Here is a 25,476-nt window from a genome sequence, read left to right as displayed (position 1 = left end):
AGATAGCCATTTTATTTACCATAGTCGAAACACCTAATAACCATGTCTTTTAGGACGACTTACTCCCCGGAGTCCCCGTGGGAGGGGCTGCAAGTTACAAACTTCGACCTGTGTTTACACATAGTAATGGTTACTGGGAAGTGTACAGACGTCTTCAGGGGGATTTTTTTGTTTAGGGGGAGATTTGAGGGGGGGTTACGTGGGAGAATATTTCCATGGAGAAACATGTCATGGGGGAAGAGAATTTCAATGAAAAGGGCCATCTCAAGATTTCTATCAGATACATTTCAGAAAAATATAAGGTGTGTGTGTGTGGAGGGGGAGGGGTATTCACCCTTCGATCACTCTGAGTCTTAAAAACACCACTAGAACTACTTATTACCAATTCAATGAGCCCTCTCCGAAGTTTATACTATCACCCTTTCTATATGTACCTTATATTCACCGAATGCATAACTTATAAGCCTTGCTTTGTACGACTTTATATAACTTATATAAAGCTTATACGACTACCCTTTCTATACTAACTTATATGCCCACAGGGCGTAACTTACAACCCTTGCCATGAGGGCTGTCATTCTCAAATACATAATTTGTTCAACTAAATTGAACAAAATGACTATCTTAAAATTTTGATTGATTTGTTTTGGGAAATGGTGGGCTTGGGAGGGGGCTTAGTTGCCCTCCAATCACTTGCAACAAAGAAACGCACTAGGCCTTTCAATTTTCAATCGAATGAGCTCTTTTTGAAGTTTCTACAACAACTCCTTCGATGTTAAGTGGCTAGGTCAAAAAAAAAAGAAAAAAATACCTTATGGCCACATCGCTGTTTACCTAGGCAACGACATTGTGCTGCTTAAATTAACAGCATTTGGGTACCATATGGAATTAATTCTTACCTGTAGAATAGACTTGTGTGCAATCATTTGTATAATTTTTCACCAACTGAAGCTGAGGAAGCTCTATCCCATATACATCTAAAGGCATTTCCTTATCCCATTCGAATATTAGGTCGTCGGTTGTATGGGAAACTGAAAATTAGATTGCTTATAAATTGGGTTTCTACTGAAAAAGGAAAAGACCTGAAAGAATAAAGTGAGGCAATATAATTGCATTTACTATTTTTCTGAAGAGATTTGACTGAATTTTTTCTGAAGAAGAGATGTGAATTTTTCCTTGAACCACGCTTCCTTTTCGTCTATAAACAAAAGACATATAAATAATTACCTATATAATATCCATACAAATATATAAAAACAGGTAAAGCTTTCAGTCAAGACGATATATCGACGAAAAAACTTGATGAAACACAACCAAAATTTACTTTTTAGTCGTTATAAAATGAATCTCGCTGTAAAGCCAGAAAATTAAAACAATTCTTATACTGCCTTCATTACAAGTTAGTCTGTTAGGATAGATGATAGACTATCATCGAGCAGGGAAAAGAATCAGTTTTTTTTTCATTGCCTAGGGAGTAATGCCAGCTTTGCTTTACACAGAGACATCTGTCTTGGCTTTAATCTAATTAGCCATGTCTCTCAAGTCTTTCATCACTTCTCTCCTTTTAAAGAGCTGTACTAAGAGCTGTTTGTTCTAACGATCTCTTAGATAGGGAAGACTGCTTTTCCCAATTTCAATGCTCATTTTTTATACTCAAGTTCAATATTCATAGCTTTGAGAATGATAATCATCCCTGAAAAAGAGTACCTCCCCCTAAACATTTATTAGGAGAGGGATTTGAAATAAAGAAATGAAAAATAGGTGCATCATTTCAACCTGGAAATATCAGGGAGGTGGGGTGTATTATTACGAGCACAACTATTATGCTGTAATAAAATAGCACTAAATAAGGAGTCAAATGAAACTACTTTTTTTCTGTTTTATAGCATTTTGTTAAGAAGAGCCACTTTCATCCAGTGGTACCCTTAAAAATGAGGATCAATACCCAAAACAAGAAAAAAAATTAGTTACTCCACTTACCAATATAATACGACAATATCAGAACAGCAATGTAGTTCAACCTATGAATATTCAGGTGGTAAAACATGATATTGGGAACACAATGAGCTAAGTTGTATTACTATTTCAATCTAGATACATGCTTTAAGCCTCAAATGTTTTTTCTCGATAAACTCAGGAAATGTAAATACACACAGAAAGTACATAGCACACGACATGTTAGCACACGTTATATAGCCGCTAGTGACTCCACGGAAAACGTTCAAGTAAGAATTTATAAGGGCATGTTGAGTAATCACTCCATCTATGCGTCAGGATGCAACTTTAACCACTTTAAGTTTCTTACTATTAAGAGACCTGTAATGTCCTCCCCTCAGTGAACCGTTAAACACAATTATAGAAATATTTTCACAGTTTTAATGCACATTTATAAATATCTGAAGGGCAGGGTACTCGGGATATCCCCTAGACGACTTGCTTGTCATCAAGACCGTTATCTTCTATCGATAAAGATTAATTGTCTTTCTACAACTTACCCATTCAAAAGAAAAGGCTGTAATTGATCATTCCTGAATGATTATAGACAACGTTTCAGAGATATATATTTATATTGAGACGGCCTCTAAGAGAGCAAAGATTGTCAAAGGAATGAAAGCAATGAACGATTATGTAAGCTTTTAGAGATGGGACCACTAATGATAGCAGAGCACTGTTGATGTTTAATTAAGATGTTGCCTGAATTAGAGAATTGACATTGCGGGCACTGGGAGGTATATTTGCTATTTAATATCTGATTGTCTTATGAAAAATTGCGTAGTCTAGTGCTGGATACACCATCTTTAGTTATATACCAAACTTTAAGAATTGCCAGAATTGAGAAACTGTTGAATATCCCTTTTACCATATCCCCTTCTTTCTTTTTAGATGCTCTCTACAGGAAGAAGCTGCAAAATTCGAGCTTGAAGTAAACTTTTGAATTGTTTAACAGAGAGCTGCCAGTGGCAGAGGTGTCGGGTCTCACTTTTGTCTTTTTTTTCGCTTTAGAAATAGAATCTGCGTCAAGAATCGACTAAGCTTCTTCCAGGTTCTTGCAGATGCTTTATCAGTTTTTACGACATAGGAGGAGGGGTTAAACAATTTTCAGAACATTTGAAGAAGAGCTATACTCAATCCTCTTCTGTAAACAATAGCGTGCTAAGATCTATGACAATGTTCATGAAAACTTCATAGAAAGAAAGGTTATTTACCATCAATAAATAGCCTCTTTGCCCTTTGAACTATTAATAATTCAACCTCTAGGGAACAGTAAGCCCTCTAGAAAATAGCCATATCTCAACCATAAGTAGGATTCTGTTGTAGGTATCAAATTTGTCTGAATGGTATGCATCTCTTCGCGAAAACCTCTCTGATCAGCTTCACATGGTCGAAAGCCGTAGATAGCCATCTGAACCAAATAATCAAGGTGGTCGTGATTTGCGAACGTATACATTAAAGTAGGCTAGGCGATTCAAACGTTATTCAATGGTAGAAAAATGTAAAAGCTATTTTTACATGTCAATATTCACTGCCAATTCAGTTTTGGAAAATAATTTCCTTTTGCTTCCTAAATCGGTTAAAGAAGTACATCCCAGAAATATACATTTAAGGATTTTCCAAAGCAATTCTTGAAAATATTTTTTTCCACTTCCCCAAAAGATTTATTATTGAGATGAAAATGTCATTGCCAGTTGAGGAAAACAACTGAAATGTGGAATATGACAGCATAGAAGACTTGTACTTCTTAAGAAGACTGCACAGGAGGGTTATCATATAATCTTCCCAGTTCCTTGTTCACTTAATGAATAAGAATGTGAACTGAAGAGTCATTGTCACTTGCATGGCATTTTAGAATGGTAACACCAGCGTACGAAATAGCCGAAAAAATTAAACATCCTATTTTTGTAAAAAAAAAATGTTTAAAACAAATAAGCAAATGCTGGTCTTTAAAAAAAATATCTCTGTTTCTCCCTTTCTCTCTCTCTCTCTCACTCTCACGCTTCTTTCTTCCTTAGGATTGTTTTGTCTTCATAGATCTAAAGTTACACATGGGTACTTATTAAACTTAAAACTTCTATAATATGTCGCTAGTGGTTTTGTATTTTTGCCATCTCTATTACAATTTTAGTCCCGGATTTGTAATTTACAATATCAAAAACCCTTACGCACAGACTTTGGTGGAGATCGATCTCGATTTGTAAAATATATTTCCAATTTTTTGTTTCAATTTGTTTTCTTTTTTTTTAAGTATTGCACTAACAAAAGTCCTTAATTAAGACTTTGCCGAAAATGAATCATAATCTGTAAAATACGAGCATACTTGGTTTTGTTTTTGGGCCTCAATATCACAATATTCAGTCCAGATTTGTAACTAACAGGTTAAGAAGTTTTTTCAGTAGACTCCCAACTTAAGCAGAAATCAACCACTATATTTTAAATGTTGAATTAATCTGTTTTAAAATTTTCGTATTACGGTCAGGCTTGTAATACAAATCTCAAGAATCCTTACATAAGAAACTTGGCAGAAATCCAAGACATTATGAGAAATATATAGGCTATTTACCGAAGTTTGGTAACCAGCCTATAAATCTTAAATTTAGTTACCATGTGTTGATTTAATATTGCCCAATGGTCTTCAGTATTTGAAAATCATATATCATCATATAACAATCATATAATCATATAACAATCCCTTAGATATAAAATCAACAACCTCATAATTCTTTAAACGCCAACATTGGTCCAGATCATACATATTCATGAAATATGCGCTTAACCTGGTTGGATTAAAGGCTTGTTTGTTGAAATAGGCCTCAGATTTATAGTTATTCAGTATAAAGTATACAAAAGAATATTTCTTTCTGTATACAAAAGCTGCAGGAGTAGGGCAGGGCTTTCTGATCCCACTTTGGCTCCTTTATCATAGGCACCGCAATGGCCTGGCCTAAGAAAAGAATGCTGTTGCCACAATGTGTTATTTTTTCTGTCTTTCGACCAAAACACGTCGCATAGGATTATTTGTCCTAAAAACTTCAAAAGGAGCTCATTCAATTGGAAATTGAACATTCTAGTACCCATTTTAACAATCAAAAGTGATTGGAGGCCCCCAGGTCCTTTTTTCTCCAAATACATACGATAGTAATTTTGAGACAGCCATTTTGCTCAATATAGTCGAAAGATCCAATAACAAGGCCTTCAGTGTTGACACAGCCCTCGGAGCCAGGGAACCATGGTTATAAGTTATACCGCAGGGGTGTATAAGAATTTATCGAAGAGGTGGTCGTATAAACATTAGAGGAGACTTATTTTATGGAAAACTGAAAGCTCTTGTTCTCCTTTAAGAGTCCAAAATGATTGGAAGCCAACCAGCCTCCCTCCCCAGGCTAACCATTTCCAAAAACACGTCGGATCGAATTCATAAGAGAGCTATTTTGTTTAGCATTGTTGAAAGGTCCTTTAATAATGTCTTTTCTGATGTCAACCTTCCGCAGCCCACAGGGCAAGAGTTGTAAGTGAAGCACTTCGTCCATTGTTTACATGTACTACTTGTTATTGGGAAAGGTGGGCAATCGTGGGCATATTTGGCCTTCATTCTCCAAAAAGATGAAGGTCATTCAGGTGAGCCTTTCAGAGCATGTTGAAGGCAGTGTTGAACTAAATTAATACATGTTTTATACCTACGGGTTGTTAAAAGGGTGTAACTCAGAAATGACAGAGTATAATAATTTGGAAATTTCAGGAAGTCATAAAGAAGATGATCAGTTGACCAAAAAGGTAATTTTTGCGCTCTACTACTACTACAACTACCTCTACTATTACAGCTACCACTACTACTTCTACTACTACTACCACTAAAACTACTGCTTCTGTAGCAAATGCTATCAAGTCTGAGGATATTGAAATAAACATCAGAGAAAACATTGAGGAGAAAGTTGAGCTAAATCGAAACATACTAAGTGCAATGCATACAAATTGATAACACAGGCACAGTTTTGACATTGACGATGACTTACTTCGTAGCGGAAAACCTGAATTTGACTAAGAGAGTCTGAAAACACTTTTAAAGGAGAACGGTCGCCAAACCAGTCTCGAATCAGGCAAAAAAACGACCTACGATCATCTTCAAAAAAATGAACCTCAGTCATCTTCATGCCATTGGGTTTCCAGAGTTTGAATAAAATTCTTTTGTAAAAATGCCAGCATTTATGCTATCGACACACATAGCAAAAAATGATTTGAGGCAGAGTAAAGTTTCCTATTAGACTACTCAAACACGTAAAGTTCAACCAAATTCTCTCAAACTGAATTTCAAGAGACTCTTTTGTTACAGAAGATTAATTACATTCGCAGATCTTTTAAGAGAAAAACGTCCACAAGTCGTTTGCAAAGATGTTTTCCGAGTATGGAAATTTTTCAATTTCGTTTGGTAATTGAAAGCTGCATAGCTGAATTTCAAGTAAAGCTTCAAAAGAAGCTTTACTTTATTAAAAAAAAGACTGGATCAGAGATAAAAAAAAAGAAAAAAAAGCCACTCTTAGAGCGTCAGACTCAAATTTAAAGAAGCTAAATTTCACATGAAAACTCGTTTGTGATCCAGAGTTTAATAATTATAATTATATAGTTGCAAATTCTAATTATAATTAAAAAAGAACATATAAAAAAGTCTTCACTCATTAGGCACAGATATTGAAAGACTATTGAATTTAAATGTAATGATATCATAGTATTCATAATGGAAACAGTACTTCTAAAATGGCTTCAAAACCGTGTTGAACTGTCTCTTTTTTCATTTTAATGTATTATTGTTGCTTCAAAACTGAATTTATGCTGATAGAACAGCTAAGATGAACATTTCTTTATACCACTTTGTTAAGACAACATTGGAAATTCATATGCACCCAGGTTTCTCTGATTACCAGAGAGATCAGAAGCACAGGCAAAAGAAATTAGGAACGTCAAATTCAAAGGCTGTACTACTATATCCCTCCATCTCCTTTAAACTGTTTGCGTAATTTGTTTACAGCAACTGGTGATGTTCACAAGCATATGACGAGATTCGTAAGTGAGACACAATGTATATAAGTAAGCACGTGAAGCCTGCTTCCTCTGTTCACCATGCTCTTCTTGTATTGTGGTCTTAGGTACCGTTATCTGTTTGCGATGAGTTCTGATATCTATGAGCAGTCAAGGCACGGTTGCCTTTAGCCGTATTCTTTCGAATGTATTATCTCAAATTTTTCGTCTAGATTTTTTAATTTTGTTATAATGAAAACCCGGAAATATTGGCCTTAAAATAAGTGTTTTTTTAAGAAGAATTACAAACCTAGATTACTATTAAACTAAAAAGAGGAACAGAAAAAATAAAAGTGATAACTAATGTAAATATACCGAATGGATATGTAAATTCAAAGAAAAAAACTATCAAAACTGTCTCAAACAGCCCAAAGTAACATAATGTTTTATACGGTAACATATGGTTGATTCTGTTCAACATTCTCACAATATAAAACCAGCCATTCTGATAAAAACAATTAATCTACAAGTGTGTGAATTAGTGTATTTGAGGATTGATAGAAGGGGGCAACCATTTCCACCACCCGGTGTGGTCTACTTCACCATTTTTTTCCATTTAAATCGCAAGCCAAAAGATGAAAACCGACAATTTTGACCAGAAGTAAGATACTGACACCAACAAAGTTTCGCTAATAGTGGGGCAAGGTTGTAGAGTCAGCATAAGAAAAAAATAGTACAAGGGTAGGTAAAGTTGGTAACAGGGGATGTTTACCAGCACTAAAATCGTTCTTTTGTGTATTTGAGGTCCACAAACCGACAATTTAAATCCATTTAAATCCATTTTTGACCAGAAGTAAAATACTGACACCAACAAAGTTTCGCTAATAGTGGGGCAAAGTTGTAGAGTCAGCATAAGAAAAAAATAGTACAAGAGTAGGTAAAGTTGGTAACAGGGGATGTTTACCAACACCATTGATAGAAGGTGCTATCAATGGTGCTGGTAGAAGGGGGCAACCACGTTCCACCACTTGGTGTGGTCTACTTCACCATTTTTTTCATTTGAATATCAAGCCAGAACATGAAAACTGACATACATGAAAACCGACTGGACCAAGTTTGTAGAGTCAGCATAAGAAAAAAAATAGTACAAAGGTAGGTAAAGTGGGTAAACAGCACTAAAAATCGTTTTTCCTTTTTGACGTACCTACCTATCATCAAACTCTTAATCTAAGGAAGATACATAGAAAATTATTGAATATAGGAGAATAATAAATCAATATATCAATAAACTTATGACCTGACATTGGGAAATCTGAGGGATTTATCATCCACCCTTTCAGTTTTTAGAAAACTAATGGTTCATAATAGACAAGAATCTCTTCTTCTAATGAGAATTATGTTTAGGTGAAAAATTTCTGCTTGAAATTCAAATTATATATGTGTATACAAGTTTTTTTTTTATATTGTATTACTAAAACGTAAATTATTTGATACCTATCTAAACTATAAAATGGTAAGACTTACATTTGTACGTCTTACCTTGAGAATTGATAACCAACATTTTTGTAGTCGGTTGTCCCTTGGAAATTTCCTGCGATAGTTGTTTCCAGAGACGTATCTAGACTTTGTTTCAGGGGGGAGGGGGTAAAAAAAAATTCCTTGGAGGCTTACAAGAAAAAAAAATATAAAAAACGCATAAAATTTGATTTATTTTCATTTTTGGTACGTTTTTAAGAGTCAGAAAAATATTTCGCGGGAGGGAGTTATACCCTCTAAGCCTCCTGGAGAAGGCCTTGATTGTGTCACAGTTTTTTAAGTCTTGTACTTAAGAAATGGAACACATTCAACCCCCCCCATTTCTCTTGAAGTAAAACTTTCGAAGTTGAAAGTATAATTTAAATATTGAAAGTAGTACAGAAATGAATCAGTGGTCCAAAAAAATGCTTTAGCTTTGCAATAGTGTTCATTTACTCTGTCCGTGTTCGTACCAAAAAGCTTCATCTCTCTCTCTGTTAAATCAGAAAGAGCTTTGATTTTCATTCAGCTATTAAAACTGCAATGCTTTAAATAGCCAATTTGGCAAAAAGCCCTAATTTAACGAATCAAAAGACATGTATTAACAAGTGTTTTTGTCAGTAAGTAAGACATCTCTTAAACAAAAAAGAGTATTTTGAATACCTAATGTCGATATTAAAGCAATTGCTAAGGTGTAATTACATAGCAGATAAAAATTTCACTCGCACTTGTCATTCAAACAGCTAGTGAAATGGGTACTGTTGCAATGAAAGACGATTTGATTAATTTTTTCACAGCCTCATTTTAGCTCCTCAGCTTAAATTTTGGATTGGACTATATTCGTGCTAAGTATACTTCCTACTGACAGGGGGTATTTGCACCACCCCCTATATTTTGTTTTCCCTCTGGATTTACAAAAAATAGCTTTTTGTATTTTTGTTGAAAGTTACCTTTTTGGTGTTTTCATTGGAAATGAATAACAAGAATTGAAATTGAACCCGCCTCCAAAGCAAAAGAGTACTGCTACGTATTTGATCTTCCTAAATTTAGAACAATTTTTGAAATATGACATTCGTTACCTGTTATTATTTAATAATTATTCCTATGCTGATAATAACAATAAGATCTGTTTGATAATAATATTATATTCTAATTTAAGAAAACCTAAGAAATTAGCAGCCTTCACTAAAGCTCTTCAGCTAGTGCATTATTTCCATGAGAAAATTGTATATACTGTATCCATTACATGCCTTGGAACTGATTTTAGAAAAATAATGTATTATTCAAGGTCTGGAGTTCTAACTTCTATTAGAATCTTCTCAATAAATCAGTAGCCTGGTAACTCCCACTACAGAAAGAAAAAGGAAAAAAAGAGACAATACTTACTGCTTTCCATTTGCATACGACATTCTTGAGTATCATGAGGGTATAACATGAAGTTCATTGAGCAAGAAAGAGTCAAGGTTAGTCTGGAAATAAAAAAAAACTGTTTAATTAATTAAATTAAGGGAATTAATTAATTGATTAAGAACTAAAGGAAGACTTGTCATGAGGCCATAGCATGAAACTGATTGAGCAAAAAAGATTCAATGTTATTCTATAAATAAAATATTTATTTAATTAAATATTTAGTTGATTAATTAATTCAGAATTAAAGGAAGGCATATCAAGAGGGTACAAAGAAGCCCATTGAGCAAGAAAGAGTCAAGGTTAGCTTTGAAACAAAAGAATTAATAATTTTTTTGTAAAGGAAGAATCTTCATATTCAATATCGAAAAAGTTATTTTATGACGATTACAACTTCATATGGAACTACTATAGATTAAAGGCAGTTTTGAAACACCAAAATGGATGACAACCTATTAAATAAATCTCACCCATAAAGTTTCTATTTTTCAAGTCGTATGTTGTCAGGTTTTATTTGTGAATTTTCAAAATTTATTTTTATACATCTTTATACTTTTATATACTTTTTTATACTTTTATACTTTTTTTATTTTTATAATTTTTATTCTCTCATTTTTTACTTTTTATTTTTTATTTTACTACACATACATCAATTCAGTTCTATAAAACCACCGTTTATGTACGAGTATCTATCCATTCCAAACTACTTCATTTTTATGGCACTTGGTATTTACCAAGTGACATAGAACGATCGCAAATTCTGTCGGTCTGTCAGTCCCGGTTTTGTTAGTTTAGGCACTTCCAGATAAGCTAGGACGATGAAATTTGACAGGCGTATCAGCGACCAGACCAGACTAAATTAGAAATAGTCTGTACCCCAATTTTACCATCTGGGGGAGTGGGGGGACAGTTAATTCAAAATTTTGAAAAATGAGGCATTTTTTACTTACGAATGTTTGCTATTTGTATTTTTACGGATTTTTCTATGTATTACTAAATGTTTTATACCTTTTTACATTGGGCTACAATACGATGGGCAAAAAAAGCAAAGTTTATTGTTTTCCCAGTAAGGTTTTACTTGGGTAACATTAGTTGATGTTTTAACTGCAAGAAAACAGGGAAAAATGTTCGTTGATATGCTACCTCCCACCCTTCCCACTACAAGAGAAATAAAAGTACGGTCATAAGAATGAAACATCTTCATCTATTACGAGCTACCTGTGTTTGCTCTGACCGAAGAAAGTCTTAGAGAAAAATTTCTCTGATTTTCAAAATACCCCTCTTGTATATTCATTTTTTTAAATTGAAAAAAATAATAAAGAATCTCTTTAGATTTTGAAAAATAGCTTTTATCTTCTTTTTTTTAATGAAAAAGAAATCCTTGACTTCCATCCTTCGTTCTCATGAATTTGCACGACTGCTCGGAACCGAATTGGAGCAAATCATCAGAAACAATATTTAATTCACCATACTACACAGTGTACTGGGATTACCAAGCTCCAATCCCATCTTTAGAGGTCTTTAGGCCCCGGAATTGGGAATGTACTGCAAGAATTCTAGATATCAAAAAGCAACGGTCTGAGGGCCAAACATTCGATTGTATTGGGAACGTGGTTATTTCATTTTTTATCACAAAGTGACAGTAACTGGATAAAGGAGCGAAAAGATGACTATTTCTAATAATTGAAATTAGTGTCAAAGCTGATTCTGACTTTCCAAACTTAAAGCGACTTACAAAAGTGTTTAATACTTTATCCTGGCTACTCTGTCATCTAACTCCCTCCTTACAAGTGTACCTATAAAAGTCAATCGCTCAAACGTTTGTGAATATGTAGCGTATGTGCTACTTGGTGAGCTACTGATAATTTTTTTAACAGAAAGACATGACGAAGTTGGAAGTTATCCTCTTTTCTTATGGGATCGCTCTATAGTTCTTAAGAAAATCGAAAAAGAGAAAGGAAAATTTTTTGACATTGATTGATATACTGTTCCTCACATAAAGAAACTGGTAAGTTGAATATCATAGCCTGTTATCAATGGAAAGTAAGACTATCAGTAAATGCTATCAAGACAAAACAATAATTATGTCTAATGAGATCAATTAGAAAAACTAATTAAATTCAAAAACTAATTAATTAAAAATTAATTAATTAGAAACTAATACGAACTAACGTTTTATCTTATTTCTCAGCTGTAACAACTTTAATGAAACCTTAAGCGATAAATCTAAGGAAAAGACAGAGTTAAATCTACTCCTTGGATTTTATTTGGTTTTTAAAGTTTACATAAAGGTGTTTAGGGCCTAAATATATTTAACAAGAAATATTTTTTCTTGAAAAAAAATGTTGTCAGTCAAATAGTTTTTTGAAGTTCAATAATCTAGTAACCCATTTTTAACACCCCCGTTTTAGACGCTAATAGAATTTACTAAAGCATACGCTTCTTCGGAAAACTCTATCGTCTTATGATAAACTCTATTTTTTCTATCTCACAGGGATTAGTAAGTAATATTCCAATACAGGAAGTTAACACCGTGTCATCTTTTAATGATTGGTTTTCCTAGGGTCTCAGAATTAAAAATCTTCTATCCGACTCAAATGCCCTTCAAATTCCCAAATTATTAAGTTGCTTCTCTGATTTTAGAATATTGAAGAATATTGAAGTCCTTTGAAGAATATTGAAGTCCTAATTCTAGTAAGAAACAAAATATTTATTATAAACAATCTAAGTATTTGCATCAAGTGCAAGTTACTTTTTTTTTACATCAACCAACAATAGTAAGGTAGCATCTTCAGGTGTTTCTGGCTCTTTTATTTCTACCTAAAAGCTGGCGAATAGGTACAGGAGATTAATCTGTGATAGGCATTCAATAAAAAAAAAACAAGTTTTTTCAACTGAATATAAGGAGCAAAAATGCTAAAGTTCTTTACGCTAAAGTTCGAACTTTGTTCAAATTCTTTAAGAATGACCCCTGAATCACAAAGGGTTGAATTAGAATAAATAGCTCTTTTGAAAGTACAAAAAAACCTTTAGCGTAAAGAGCGAGCTATTGACAGGGGGGGGGGAGAGGGGATAAACCTCCTCATTTACGTAATAATTTCTGTTCGTCTTAAGTTTTAATGCTGCTTCTTGCCTTCAGTTGAAAAAAACTTGTTTGATTTTTTTTCCTGATCGTTTTTTAAATAATGCTGGAAAATCCAGCGTCCCCTTCATTAATAAGAAGTACTCTTCTCCCCATAAGAAACTGTCTATGGAAAGATCCTCCCACGTAACCTTCTCCCCCTGACCCCCCCCCCCCCACACACACACCGGAAAAAATCCCCCCTGAAAACGTTTGTATATTTCCCAATAACCAATAGGCCTACTATGTGTAAACACTTTGTAAAGTTCATAGCTTGCAGCCCTTCCCCCGCGAGCTGTCGGAGATTAAGTCATCATTAAAGACATATTTACTAGGTCATTCGACTATGCTGAACAAAATGGCTGTCTCAGAATTTTGATTGGGTGACTTTAGGAAAAAATGAGCATGGGAGGGGGGCTGGCTGCCTTCCAGTACTTTTTCGCTTAAACCTGCCACTAGAACTTTGAATTTCTGTTCGAATTTACCCTCTAGTGACATTCTGGGAAAACTGGGCCGATGCAATCACCCCTGGGAAGAAGAAGAAAAATAAAATATAAATAAACACACATCTGTGATCTTTATTCTGGCATAAATACAGAATTCCACATTTTTGCAGATAGGAGCTTGAAACCTGTACAGTGAGGTTCTCTGATACGCTGAATCTGATGGTGTGATTTTCATTAACATATTATGATTTTTAGGGGGTGTTTCACCCTTTTTTGTAAATAAGACACATACTCTTAGGCTCGTAACTTGTGATGGGTAAGAATAACTTGATGAATCTATATATATATATATATATATATATATATATATATATATATATATATATATATATATATATATATATATATATATATATATTAGTCAGCATAAAAATCCAATCCTTTTGATGTATCTATTGGTATCAAAATTCCGTTTTTTAGAGTTTCGGTTTCTATTGAGCCGGTTCGCTCCTTACTTACAGTTCGCTACCACAAATTGTTCGATCATCAAGCCACCAAGGAGCGTTAAGGGATAATAGGCTCGCATATTGTTTTCAATATCAGGAAATATAAAATTTTTTTCAAATAAATTCTAGTTGAACAAGGTTTTTGTTTAAATTCTGTTCCATGAATTCTCATTTTGGCTGGTGTTTTGATGAAACGCCCGTAATTTTAACCACAGGATCAATTTCCTCATAAAACAATGAAAAGAGTAATTTTTTCTCGTAATATTGCTATCTCTTTAAAAGTTTTGCTAAATATAAAATTGGCTTTAAAACTATTTTAAATCTTATGAATTTAATATTGAAAGATGACCTTTTCTTTTGCCCATTTAAATTTCAAAATGGTGCGTGTACAGCAATGTTTTGTTCAAATAGGTGTTTTAATAATTTTAAATAATAAAAGTTTCAATAAAATTTCGTAAATTTTCTCCACTCTCCAAAAAATAAAAAAAAAAAAATAAAGTCCAGATATAAATTTTTTACTATCGACTAATGGTGAAATATAAAATAATTTAAAACTTTTCAAAAAAAGTAAAAATTCTTACTTGACCATGTAAAGAATTGTTTTATCCTTATAAAGCCACAAGTAGTGATTTGGAATTGTCATTGTCTGAAATGTAACTTGCTTAGCATTCTTGAAAAAGGAATCCGGTCTCCACATTGACTTAAGCCATTCAACTTCAAGTAATCTAAAAGGAAAAAATAGGGGAATTAGCTTTCCCTTAGTCCAAGAATAAAGGTATGGGAAAAGGAATTTCAATTGATGCTACTTGACTGCTGACTTAGAAGAAGAGGAGTAATTTCTTTAATCTCAAATGACTGTTTAAAGCTAGTGATAGATTTTTCGAGCTGCTGTACAAACTAATTTAGGCGATCGACCCGTTTTAGGCAAAATTAACAAGAGCCAAATGTAAAATATAAATATCATCTTTTACATATGAAAAGACAATGATTTTTGTGTTGGACGGAAAAAGTGTCATAGATAGGCTTGTATCCAGTTTTTTTCGTGGGGGGGGGGTACAATACAACTTCAAAAAGGTCCAAAAACTTTTTTTTACACTCTTTTGTTACGTTTTTACGAGTTGGATTTTGACACTTTTTTCTATAGTATACTAGCCAATATTTGTGAGTTGAATCTGATACAACGCAAGTAGATGTTTTTAAAATTCTGACTTTAAAAGTTTTTTCAAGATTATTTGTTAGTGGAATCTGAATGATTATCGGGCAGTTAAAGTCAAATAATTGTTAAAAAACTATAAACACTAGGAAAACTTGGATTGTCTAAGAAAGATAAAATAACAGAATCAAAAGGAAATATGCGGGTATAAGAAATTCTTGTTAACTATTTATCAACACTTTTCTTTTAAAAAGGCGAAAGGAATTTTTTATAGTAAAGAAAAATTGTAAAGCTCTCGCGAGTTTTCATTACCTTTTTCACATATAGGAAACGCTAGTTAATATGATTACACTGATTTTATTCCGAAAGTTCGATTTTAGCAAAATCTACACCAGAATATAAAGATTAAGCCAGGAACAACATCAAGACAATAACAAAACAAGAAGACTGGATGCGTTGCTACCCACTCAGTGCCTGCCATAAGGGTAGAATTTGTTATTTTTAATTTTATGGTCTTGCTTTTCTCTAATGCATGATGTTTGTATTATCTTTTGTTTTTTTCATCCCATTTTAATCCATTGATGATATAATGATCGTAGCCTGTGCTATAATATGTTCAGGAATGAAAGATGCCACTACGTTGGAATGTGCCGATAGGAAATGCTAGATCCTTATAAAACCATGTCGTACCATATATATATATTCTAATGTTTTTGGTCTCATGATTTCAAAAACTTTCAGTGTTCCATTTTTTTTTTTTTTTAATGAACAGATAAAAACGAAGTCATTTATTCAATTTTTTGGTTTCTTGAATTAATGATGTGCTTCGAAACTTTATGTGTTTGAACCATTATAGGCAGTGCACTAGCGCTGCCTAAGTAAAGAGTCATGTGGGCACAATGTTTTATTATTATTTTTTTTTGGTTTTAGACCAGGGAACTTCGTATCAAAAGAGTTGTCGTAAAATCTTCGAAAAGGGTCCATTCGATTGGAATTGAAAAGGCTAGCGCCTTTTTCAATAGTCAACAGTCATTGGAAGGCAACTAACACGCGTCCCATGCCCACTATTTTCCCAAAAACATCCAATCAATATCTTGAAAGAACCATTTTGTTCAACATAGCTGAAAGGTTCGGAAATTATGTCTTTGAGGATGACCCCCCCCCCCAAAGCCCTCAGGGCAAGGGTTGTAATTTATACCCTGGAGAGATATAATGTTTATATAGAAAGTGTGATTGTATAAACTTCAAAGGGGGCTCATTGGATTGTTCATCAAAAGTTCAAGTGCCCTTTTTAAGATTCAGAGGGATCGGAGGGTGGATATCCGCACCTTTTATTTTCCTGAAATGCAACTGATAGAAATTTTGAGATGGCCATTTGTTGTCGTAGAAAATTAAAAAAAGCTTCATTCGATCGGAAATCGATAGGGCTAATTGGAAGGGAAATTGGAAGTTGAAAGGTCTGGAAATTATGTTTTTGAGGATGAAAACCCCCCACAGCCCTCAGGGTAAAGGTTTTAAATTACCTTGGGGGCATATAAGGATATATAGAAAGGGCAATCGCATAAACTTTGGAGAGGGCTAATTAAATGGGTAACCAAAAGTTCTAGGACCCTTGTTGAGATTCAGAGTGATTGGAGGGTGGATACCCCCACACACACACACCTCGTATTTTCTTGAAATGCAACTGATATAAAACCTTGTGATGGCCATTTGTTGTCGTAGAAACTTTGAAAAAGCTTTATCCGATCGGGAATTGAAGGGGTTAGTGCCTCTTTTAATAGCCGAAAGTGATTTGAGGGCAACTAACCCCCCTCACATGCCCACCATTTCCCCAAAAACATCAAATAAAAATTTTGAGATAGACCTTTTGTTCACCGTAGTTAAAAGGTCCGAAAATTATGTCTTCGAGGATGACAACCCCCCTTCAGCCCTCGGGGCAAGGATTTAAGTTATGCCCTGGGAGTAAGATTTTTACAAAAAGAATGATCGTATGAATTTCGGAAGGAGCTCACTAGATTGGTAATAAGGAGTTTTAGTACTCTTTTTAAGGTTCAAAGTGATCAGAGGATGGATACCCCCGACCCCTTTTATTTTCCCAAAATGCATTTGATAGAAATTTTGAGGTGGCCATTTGTCTTCGTAGAAACTTTTTTTTTTTGGAACGGATGGTTGTATAAACTTTGGATTGGATGAAGCTCATCTGATTGGAAGTCAGAAGTTTGAATGCCCTTTTTAAGAGTCAAAAGTGAATGGAGGGCCGTCAGCCCCTCCCCCAGGGCTGTCATTCCCCAAAACATATCCGATCAAAATTTTAAAGAGCTATTCTGTTCAGCATTGTTGAAAGGTGCAGTAATTATGTCTTTGGGGATATCAACCTCCCCACAGTCCTCATTACTAGGGCTATAAGTTAGACAATTCGTTCATTGTTTACACATAGTATATGTTATTGAGAAAGGTATGCATATCTGAATTTTTCTTACCAAAAAGACGAAGGTTATTCAGGTGAGCCTTCCATGATGAGGGGAGTAATGAACTAAATCAAAACTCGTTCTGTGTATATGGATTGTTAAAAGGGTACAAGACAGGAATAACTGAGAATATTAATTTGGAAAATAGAGGAAATAATTAGGGTGATGGTTAAAAAGACAATATTTGCACGCTACTTATACTGCTGCATCAAACACCCCTACCACTACCAAAACACTCCATTTACAATATTAAGGGGAAATTTGAACTAAATCAAAGACGCTATTTGTATGCACATTGTCAAATTAGCGTATCTAAAGAATTGATTTGGGTATTAAGTTGGAATTTTCAGAGAATACTTAAAAAGGAAGATCATCTAACCTAAAGGCAATTTGCGCACACTACCGCTAATACAACCGTTGCTGCTACCTTTACTACTACTACTTCTATTGTAACTATTTGTAGGGCTAAGAGCATAGAGATCAAAATTTCAGGAAGTATATGAATTTACAGGCTATCAAAAGGACATATCAGCAATGTCCTAGCAATGGCTAGTTGTATTAAGTGTGGAACTTCTAAGAATTGATGAGAGGGATTTTCAACTCACCATAAGGCAATAGATTAATGCTGACAATAGTACTGCCGCTAGTCAATTCTATTGCTAGTAATATCAATACTACTACTGTGAATACTATTACACTGTGGTTAAGGGCATAAAGGTGAAATTCTGAAGAAATTTTTAAGAGGGAGTGAGTTATCTTTTGAGGAATTTGCGCTTTATTGAAAATAAATACGTTTGAACTATTTTCACTTTTCGCACTTTTATACATAAAAAGTTATCAAGACTTTTAATGAGCGAATATCAGTATAGGCTTATGTCAATTATACCGACAATCAGTGGTCATTTGTTTTTTTTTTTTTTTTTTTTTTTTAATGAAAGCAAGAAAAATGAAAACATTTCAAATGTATTTTGTTTTCAGTAAAGCACAAATTATGTTCTGGTCTTAAGAAGGCTTGGGGGTTATCAGCCCTACTCTTGTTAATTTTTACTCGTTTTGAGTTTGACTCGGCCATTTATTATGATTTCTGCTTGTATTGAGTTTCATTTATTTATTGATAGTGATCCGTGGTACTTTTACGCTCAAAAGATTATTTGACTTAATTTTTGCTCATTCTTGGCTTAATGGAGCACTTGACTTTTCTTTGAAAACTTATTTTGTGGATTTTTTTTTAATTAATTAAGAGAATAGGATCATATCAGATATCAGTAGTCAAGTCCAGCATAAGTAATTTTATTAGTTTTTCCATCTTGGATTTTTATCGAAAAATCATATTTTACCAAAAAAATACCATATGCCATTACTGTCAAGTAATAAATTAACCGCTGAAGCTAAATCTGTTAAAAAAAATTTTTTGTCCATAAAAGTTTCAAACTGTACCTCATCAAATTCTAGTTAAAAATATTTTGTCTCTATTCGGTATTAATACCTTCGTGCTTCACAAACAAAGAAAAGAAAACATGTGCCTGTATTCGGTATTAATACCTTCGTGCTTCACAAACAAAGAAAAGAAAATATGTGCCAGACTTTTCAGGACTTGTTTTCAAAGACAATAAAAAAAACCTTGTTTTCTTTTTCATAGGAACGCTATATGACGCGTTTCATAGACCTTATATGGCTGCCTGTCATTCAGAAGTCTTATTTGGAGGAGTAGCAAGGGCTGTTTACTTACCTAGTCACTACCTTTTAAATTAATAACATCACAAAAAAACGTTTTTTTTGTTTGTTTAATAACATCACAAACGTTTTTAAAGTGTTTAAGCTGAATTGCCAAATAAGGATCACATCATTTGCTCTTAAATTATGATAAGGGCACCGTACCATGCTATGAGTACTTATAGTTACAAGGATAATAAAGTAAAAATATTTTTAGCCCCCCCCCCACCTCTGAACTGCCTTAGGACCTATATCTAAAAACATAAATTATATATAATTATTCTTTTGGTTGTGTCTAAAGTATGAAATTTTTAGGGCCGTACCGCATTTTCATTGCCCAAAGACAGTTACATTTGCGAAGAAATGCATCAGCTTTTTAAGCTGTTTGACGTCCTATATTTTTAGCTGAATTTTGCTTATTTTCACTCAGGCTTTTTTTTTTTGATTTGGGAACAACTACTACCAAATGCTGCCAAACTGAATACGCACGCTCCTCCTCAATCCCAATCTATTCAAAGCCTCTGTTTTTACGCCCTCGCAGGAAGTTTCCATTTCCTTTAAATCTTTCTTCATGACATCCTTCCATCCCAGACTAGGACGACCTGCTTTTCGTTTAGCCCTTGACGGTTGGCTAATAAGGGCAATCTTCGGCAATCTGTCGTCCTTCATCCACAGAACATGCTCTAGTAATATCATCCTTTCTTTCATTATAGCCCAAGGAAGCGGGATTTAACCACATTTTTTCGTACAGCCTACTGTTTGAAATGAGGTTACTCAACCGGGTACACAGAAAAATCCGTAAGCAATTTCTCTGGAAATTGGGGTTTAGACTAAAAGCCCTTTGTATAACTAGATTAGGATCATATAATTAGTTCTTAAATTACGATGATCGTATCTTACCGTGGCTTGGGGGCTTAAGTCTGGCATAACTGAAAATCATTATAGTAGCTCACCTATATTCTGAAGTCATATTTTCGGGCAAGCGCAACCGGTGATCTTTCCAAGATTGAGCAAAAAAAATGTCAGCAGCATAGGTCTAAAATAAGAAAATAGCAATCAAAACAATTTAATGCATTGTCCATCGTACATAATGGATATCCAAAATATTCATCTGCATTTACATCTTAATACATAGCTATATATATATATGTGTATAGCTCAGTAAGACTGAACAAAAACATGTCAGCAGGATTGGTCTATAATAATAATGATAAAAAAAAATAGTAACCAGAAACGTTTTCTGCATTTTTAACTTTATATATCTGTTACAGTGAATATCTGCTAATTGATGAATGTCGACATTCACTGTTGAATTTCTGAAATACCTTATTTTCTCATTGGATTTAGTCAGCGTTTCCAGTCAACTTCTTCAAATTAATGCAAGGTTTGATGATGGTAGGCTAGATTAGAATAGATTAGGTTTGGTGAGGTTAGCTTAGGTTTTTAACCCAGTTCTGATGTGTAAAACGAAATTCAACCTAATCTAACCTAAACTAACATAATCTAACCTAATTTTAACTTTTACCATCATAGCTTGCATTAGGTTGAAAAAGCAGACTTGTAAAGCTAATTGAATCCAAGCAGCGAAAAAGGAATTTCGAACATTCACCGGAGAATGTTGACATTTACCAGATTTTGGACATCTACGGATGCGTATCAATATACAGCTAAATATATATATATATATATATATATATATATATATATATATATATATATATATATATATATATATATATATATATATATATATATATATATATATATATATATATATATATATATATATATATATATGTTATATCAATGTTCATCTTATCGCCCTATAACCACTACGTGTAACTTGAGTAAAATCCTTGAATACATTTTAATTCCTCATTTAAATGAAAATATAAATTTCGGGTCGAATCAATTCGGGTTTCAAGCTGGTATTGGTTGTCAACATGCACACTGTGTTCTTTCTTCCGCCCTTAACAATAGCATGGCTGAGGGGTCGCCACTTTATATGTGTACTTTGGACCTTTCTAAAGCTTTTGACAATGTAGTTCACAGTCAAGCTTTTTTTTCGGTACTCGGTAGACTATATGCTACATTTTGTGATCATTCTGTCCTTTATCTTTCTGGTCTTTATCCCCTTCTAAAGAAAAAAGATGTTAATCAGATTCGGATTTTTTATTTCAGATATTGTAAATTTTTACTTTATCTCCCCCCTTGGTATAGCAATAGGAAGATAATTCGTAAGTTTGATGTCCCTGATATAAGTGCAAAGTTGGCCCTCATGTATGGAAGGTTGTCGGAATCAGCTTTTTATCGTTTATCGCCTCATCATCCTTTGGTCCGTCTGTTCGGTTAATCTCATTGTAGCGTAATGTTTTTTCTATTTGTAGTGTATTTTACTTGTAGTGTATTTCATTTTTTTTTCTTTTTGTTGCTCCACAAGTGCCATAACTTGTTATGATGTGGGTTAAAAATAAATTATATATATATATATATATATATATATATATATATATATATATATATATATATATATATATATATATATATATATATATATATATATATATATATATATATATATATATATATATATATATATATATACTAGCTGGTGGGGGAGCTTCGCGCCCCCCCAAGCCCCCCCGCGCGCGTAAGTCGTTACGCGCCATATTAGTTACGCGCCATTGTAGTTGTGTCCCTATGTCCCACCTGTGAATATAGATAGATATATATATATATATATATATATATATATATATATATATATATATATATATATATATATATATATATATATATATATATATATATATATATATATATATATGTTTTTAACTACGTAAAACTTGCGAATATACAACATTCTTTGCTGTCCCATTGTCTGTGCATATAAACAGATTGTCAGGTTTACCGACTCTTGAACATGCAACATATAATGGTCCATGGGAAAACAATCCGTATTCAGATCTATACCTCATGATTCTAATGATTGCCCTTGAGCTTTGTTGATGGTGATTGCTAATCGACCATTCCCTGAGTCGCCATCGTCATTTATATGACGATTATATGACAAAGGGGACCCCGGCGTCCCCTTTGTAGTTATGTCCCTGTGTCCCGGTCGTCATTTATATTCCCTGTGTCCCGGTCGTCATTTGTGTCCCGGTGTCCCAGTCTGTGATTTCTCTTTGAGTGTCCCGGGTGTCATTTATATTCCTTGTGTTCCGGTGTCCCGGTCGTCATTTATGTCCCCCTGTGCCCCCCGGCGTCCCTGTTGTACTTGTGTCCCGGTCGTCATTTATATTCCCTGTGTCCCGGTCGTCATTTGTATCCCGGTGTCCCGGTCTGTATATACATTCGTTTTTTAGTTTTGTTTTTCTCCTTTATTTTTTTCTTTTTTTCTTTTTTTTCTTTTTTAGTTTATTTAGATTTTTAGATTTTTTAGTTTTTTTATTAGTTTTTAGTTGTTTTTTTCTTTTTAGTTTTTTTGTAGTTTTTGCCTTCTTTTTAGTTTTTTTAGTTTTTTTTTACTTATGTCCTGGTCGTCATTTATACTCCCTGTGTCCCGGTGCTTTGTTGATTGCTAATCGAACATTCCTTTTGTCCCGGTCGCTTTCTCTTTGAGTGTCGTCATTTATTTAGATTGTCAGGTTTACCGACTCTTGAACATGCAACATATAATTGTCCATGGGAAAAACAATCCATATTCAGATCTATACCTCATGATTCTAATGATTGCCCTTGAGCTTTGTTGATGGTGATTGCTAATTTAGTTTTTTTTAGTTTTTATCTTTTTTATTTTTTTATTTTTATTCTTAATTTTATTAGTTTTCTTTTTCTCTTCTATTTTTCAGTTTTTTCCTTTTTTTTAAGTTTTTTTTTAGTTTTTTAGTTTTTTTAGTTTTTTAGCTTTTTCATTTTTTTTATTAGTTTTTAGTTTTTTTTTGTAGTTTTTGCCTTTTTTTAGTTTGTCGACTTTTTTTTTAGTTTGAAACATGACGTCACCTGATCCACAGATCCACAGATCCACAGACAACTTATTTTTATATATATAGATATATGGTTTTAACTACGTAAAACTTGCGAATATACAACATTCTTTGCTGTCCCATTGTCTTTGCATATAAATAGATTGTCAGGTTTACCGACTCTTGAACATGCAACATATAATGGTCCATGGGAAAACAATCTGTATTCAGATCTATACCTCATGATTCTAATGATTGCCCTTGAGCTTTGTTGATTGTGATTGCTAATCGACCATTCCCTGTCCCGGTGTCCCGGTCGTCATTTATATCCCCCTGTTTCCCCCGGTGTCCCCGTTGTAGTTGTGTCCCTGTGTCCCGGTCGTCATTTATATTCCCTGTGTCCCGGTCGTCATTTGTATCCCGGTGTCCCGGTCTGTATATACATTCGTTTTTTAGTTTTGTTTTTCTCCTTTATTTTTTTCCTTTTTTTTCTTTTTTAGTTTATTTAGATTTTTAGATTTTTTAGTTTTTTTATTAGTTTTTAGTTTTTTTTTTCTTTTTAGTTTTTTTGTAGTTTTTACCTTCTTTTTAGTTTTGTTAGTTTTTTTTTTTACTTATTTCCTGGTCGTCATTTATACTCCCTGTGTCCCGGTACTTTGTTGATTGCTAATCGAACATTCCTTTTGTCCTGGTCGCTTTCTCTTTGAGTGTCGTCATTTATTTTTTTCTTTTTTAGTTCTTTTAGTTTTTGCCTTTTTTAGTTTTTTTTAGTTTTTTAGAAGAAATTTTTTTTTAGTTTTTTCCTTTTTTTCTTTTTAGTTTTTTATTGGTTTTTACCTTTATTTTAGCTTATTTTTCAGTTTTTTCCTTTTTTTTAGTTTTTTTTTTATTTTTTATTTTTTTTTAGTTTTTTACCTTTTTTTAGTTTTTTTAGTTTTTTTAGTTTTTTAGCTTTTTTACTTTTTTTATTAGTTTTTAGTTTTTTTGTAGTTTTTGCCTTTTTTTAGTTTTTTCAGTTTTTTTTTTAGTTTTTTATTGGTTTTTACCTTTATTTTAGCTTATTTTTCAGTTTTTTCCTTTTTTTAGTTTTTTTTAGTTTTTTTAGTTTTTTTAGTTTTTTACCTTTTTTTAGTTTTTTTAGTTTTTTAGTTTTTTAGCTTTTTTATTTTTTTTATTAGTTTTTAGTTTTTTTGTAGTTTTTGCCTTTTTTTAGTTTTTTAGCTTTTTTTTTGTTGTTTTTACCTTCTTTTTAGTTTTGTTAGTTTTTTTTTTACTTATGTCCTGGTCGTCATTTATACTCCCTGTGTCCCGGTGCTTTGTTGATTGCTAATCGAACATTCCTTTTGTCCTGGTCGCTTTCTCTTTGAGTGTCGTCATTTATTTTTTTCTTTTTTAGTTCTTTTAGTTTTTACCTTTTTTAGTTTTTTTTAGTTTTTTAGATGAAAATTTTTTTAGTTTTTTCCTGTTTTTCTTTTTAGTTTTTTATTGGTTTTTACCTAAATTTTAGCTTATTTTTCAGTTTTTTCCTTTTTTTTAGTTTTTTTTTATTTTTTATTTTTTTTAGTTTTTTACCTTTTTTTAGTTTTTTTAGTTTTTTTAGTTTTTTAGCTTTTTTACTTTTTTTATTAGTTTTTAGTTTTTTTTGTAGTTTTTGCCTTTTTTTAGTTTTTTCAGTTTTTTTTTAGTTTTTTATTGGTTTTTACCTTTATTTTAGCTTATTTTTCAGTTTTTTCCTTTTTTTTAGTTTTTTTTTTAGTTTTTAGTTTTTTTATTTTTTAACTTTTTTCAGTTTTTTTAGTTTTTTTAGTTTTTTAGCTTTTTTATTTTTTTTATTAGTTTTTAGTTTTTTTTGTAGTTTTTGCCTTTTTTTAGTTTTTTTAGTTTTTTAGCTTTTTTATTAGTTTTTAGTTTTTTTTGTAGTTTTTGCCTTTTATTAGTTTTTTTAGTTTTTTAGCTTTTTTATTTTTTTTATTAGTTTTTAGTTTTTTTTGTAGTTTTTGCCTTTTTTTAGTTTTTTCAGTTTTGACGTCACCTGATCCAGTTTTTTCAGGTGACGTCACCTGATCCACGATCCACAGATCCACAGACAACTTATTTTTATATATATAGATATATATATATATATATATATATATAATATATTTAGCTCTAGTCGACCCAGTTCTAAATGGGTA

At 32.8% G+C, this 25,476-nt stretch overlaps 1 protein-coding gene and 1 long non-coding RNA gene across 2 annotated transcripts in view; both read right to left on the bottom strand.

The window, feature by feature from the left end:
• Window positions 1-25,476, bottom strand: part of LOC136043089 (glycine receptor subunit beta-like) — an 84,478-nt gene that overhangs the window by 43,651 nt on the left and 15,351 nt on the right. The window contains exons 3-6 of the mRNA XM_065728018.1: window positions 20,291-20,373; window positions 14,585-14,728; window positions 9,910-9,992; window positions 900-1,031 (exon numbers count right to left, since the gene is read on the bottom strand). Coding sequence (XP_065584090.1) covers window positions 900-1,031; window positions 9,910-9,992; window positions 14,585-14,728; window positions 20,291-20,373 — 442 coding nt within the window. The remainder of the gene's footprint in view (window positions 1-899; window positions 1,032-9,909; window positions 9,993-14,584; window positions 14,729-20,290; window positions 20,374-25,476) is intronic.
• LOC136043093 (uncharacterized) lies at window positions 23,751-25,426 on the bottom strand. Its single transcript, XR_010621546.1, has 2 exons — window positions 24,545-25,426; window positions 23,751-23,883 (listed from the first exon to the last, which is right to left on the bottom strand). It is a non-coding gene; the product is annotated as an uncharacterized LOC136043093 (long non-coding RNA).

The sequence above is a fragment of the Artemia franciscana genome, unplaced genomic scaffold, assembly GCF_032884065.1.
Source record: "Artemia franciscana unplaced genomic scaffold, ASM3288406v1 Scaffold_296, whole genome shotgun sequence".
In the NCBI taxonomy this organism is placed as follows: domain Eukaryota; kingdom Metazoa; phylum Arthropoda; class Branchiopoda; order Anostraca; family Artemiidae; genus Artemia; species Artemia franciscana.
Note: the sequence above shows the minus strand (reverse complement) of the source record. Positions and strands in the feature narration are given on the sequence as shown.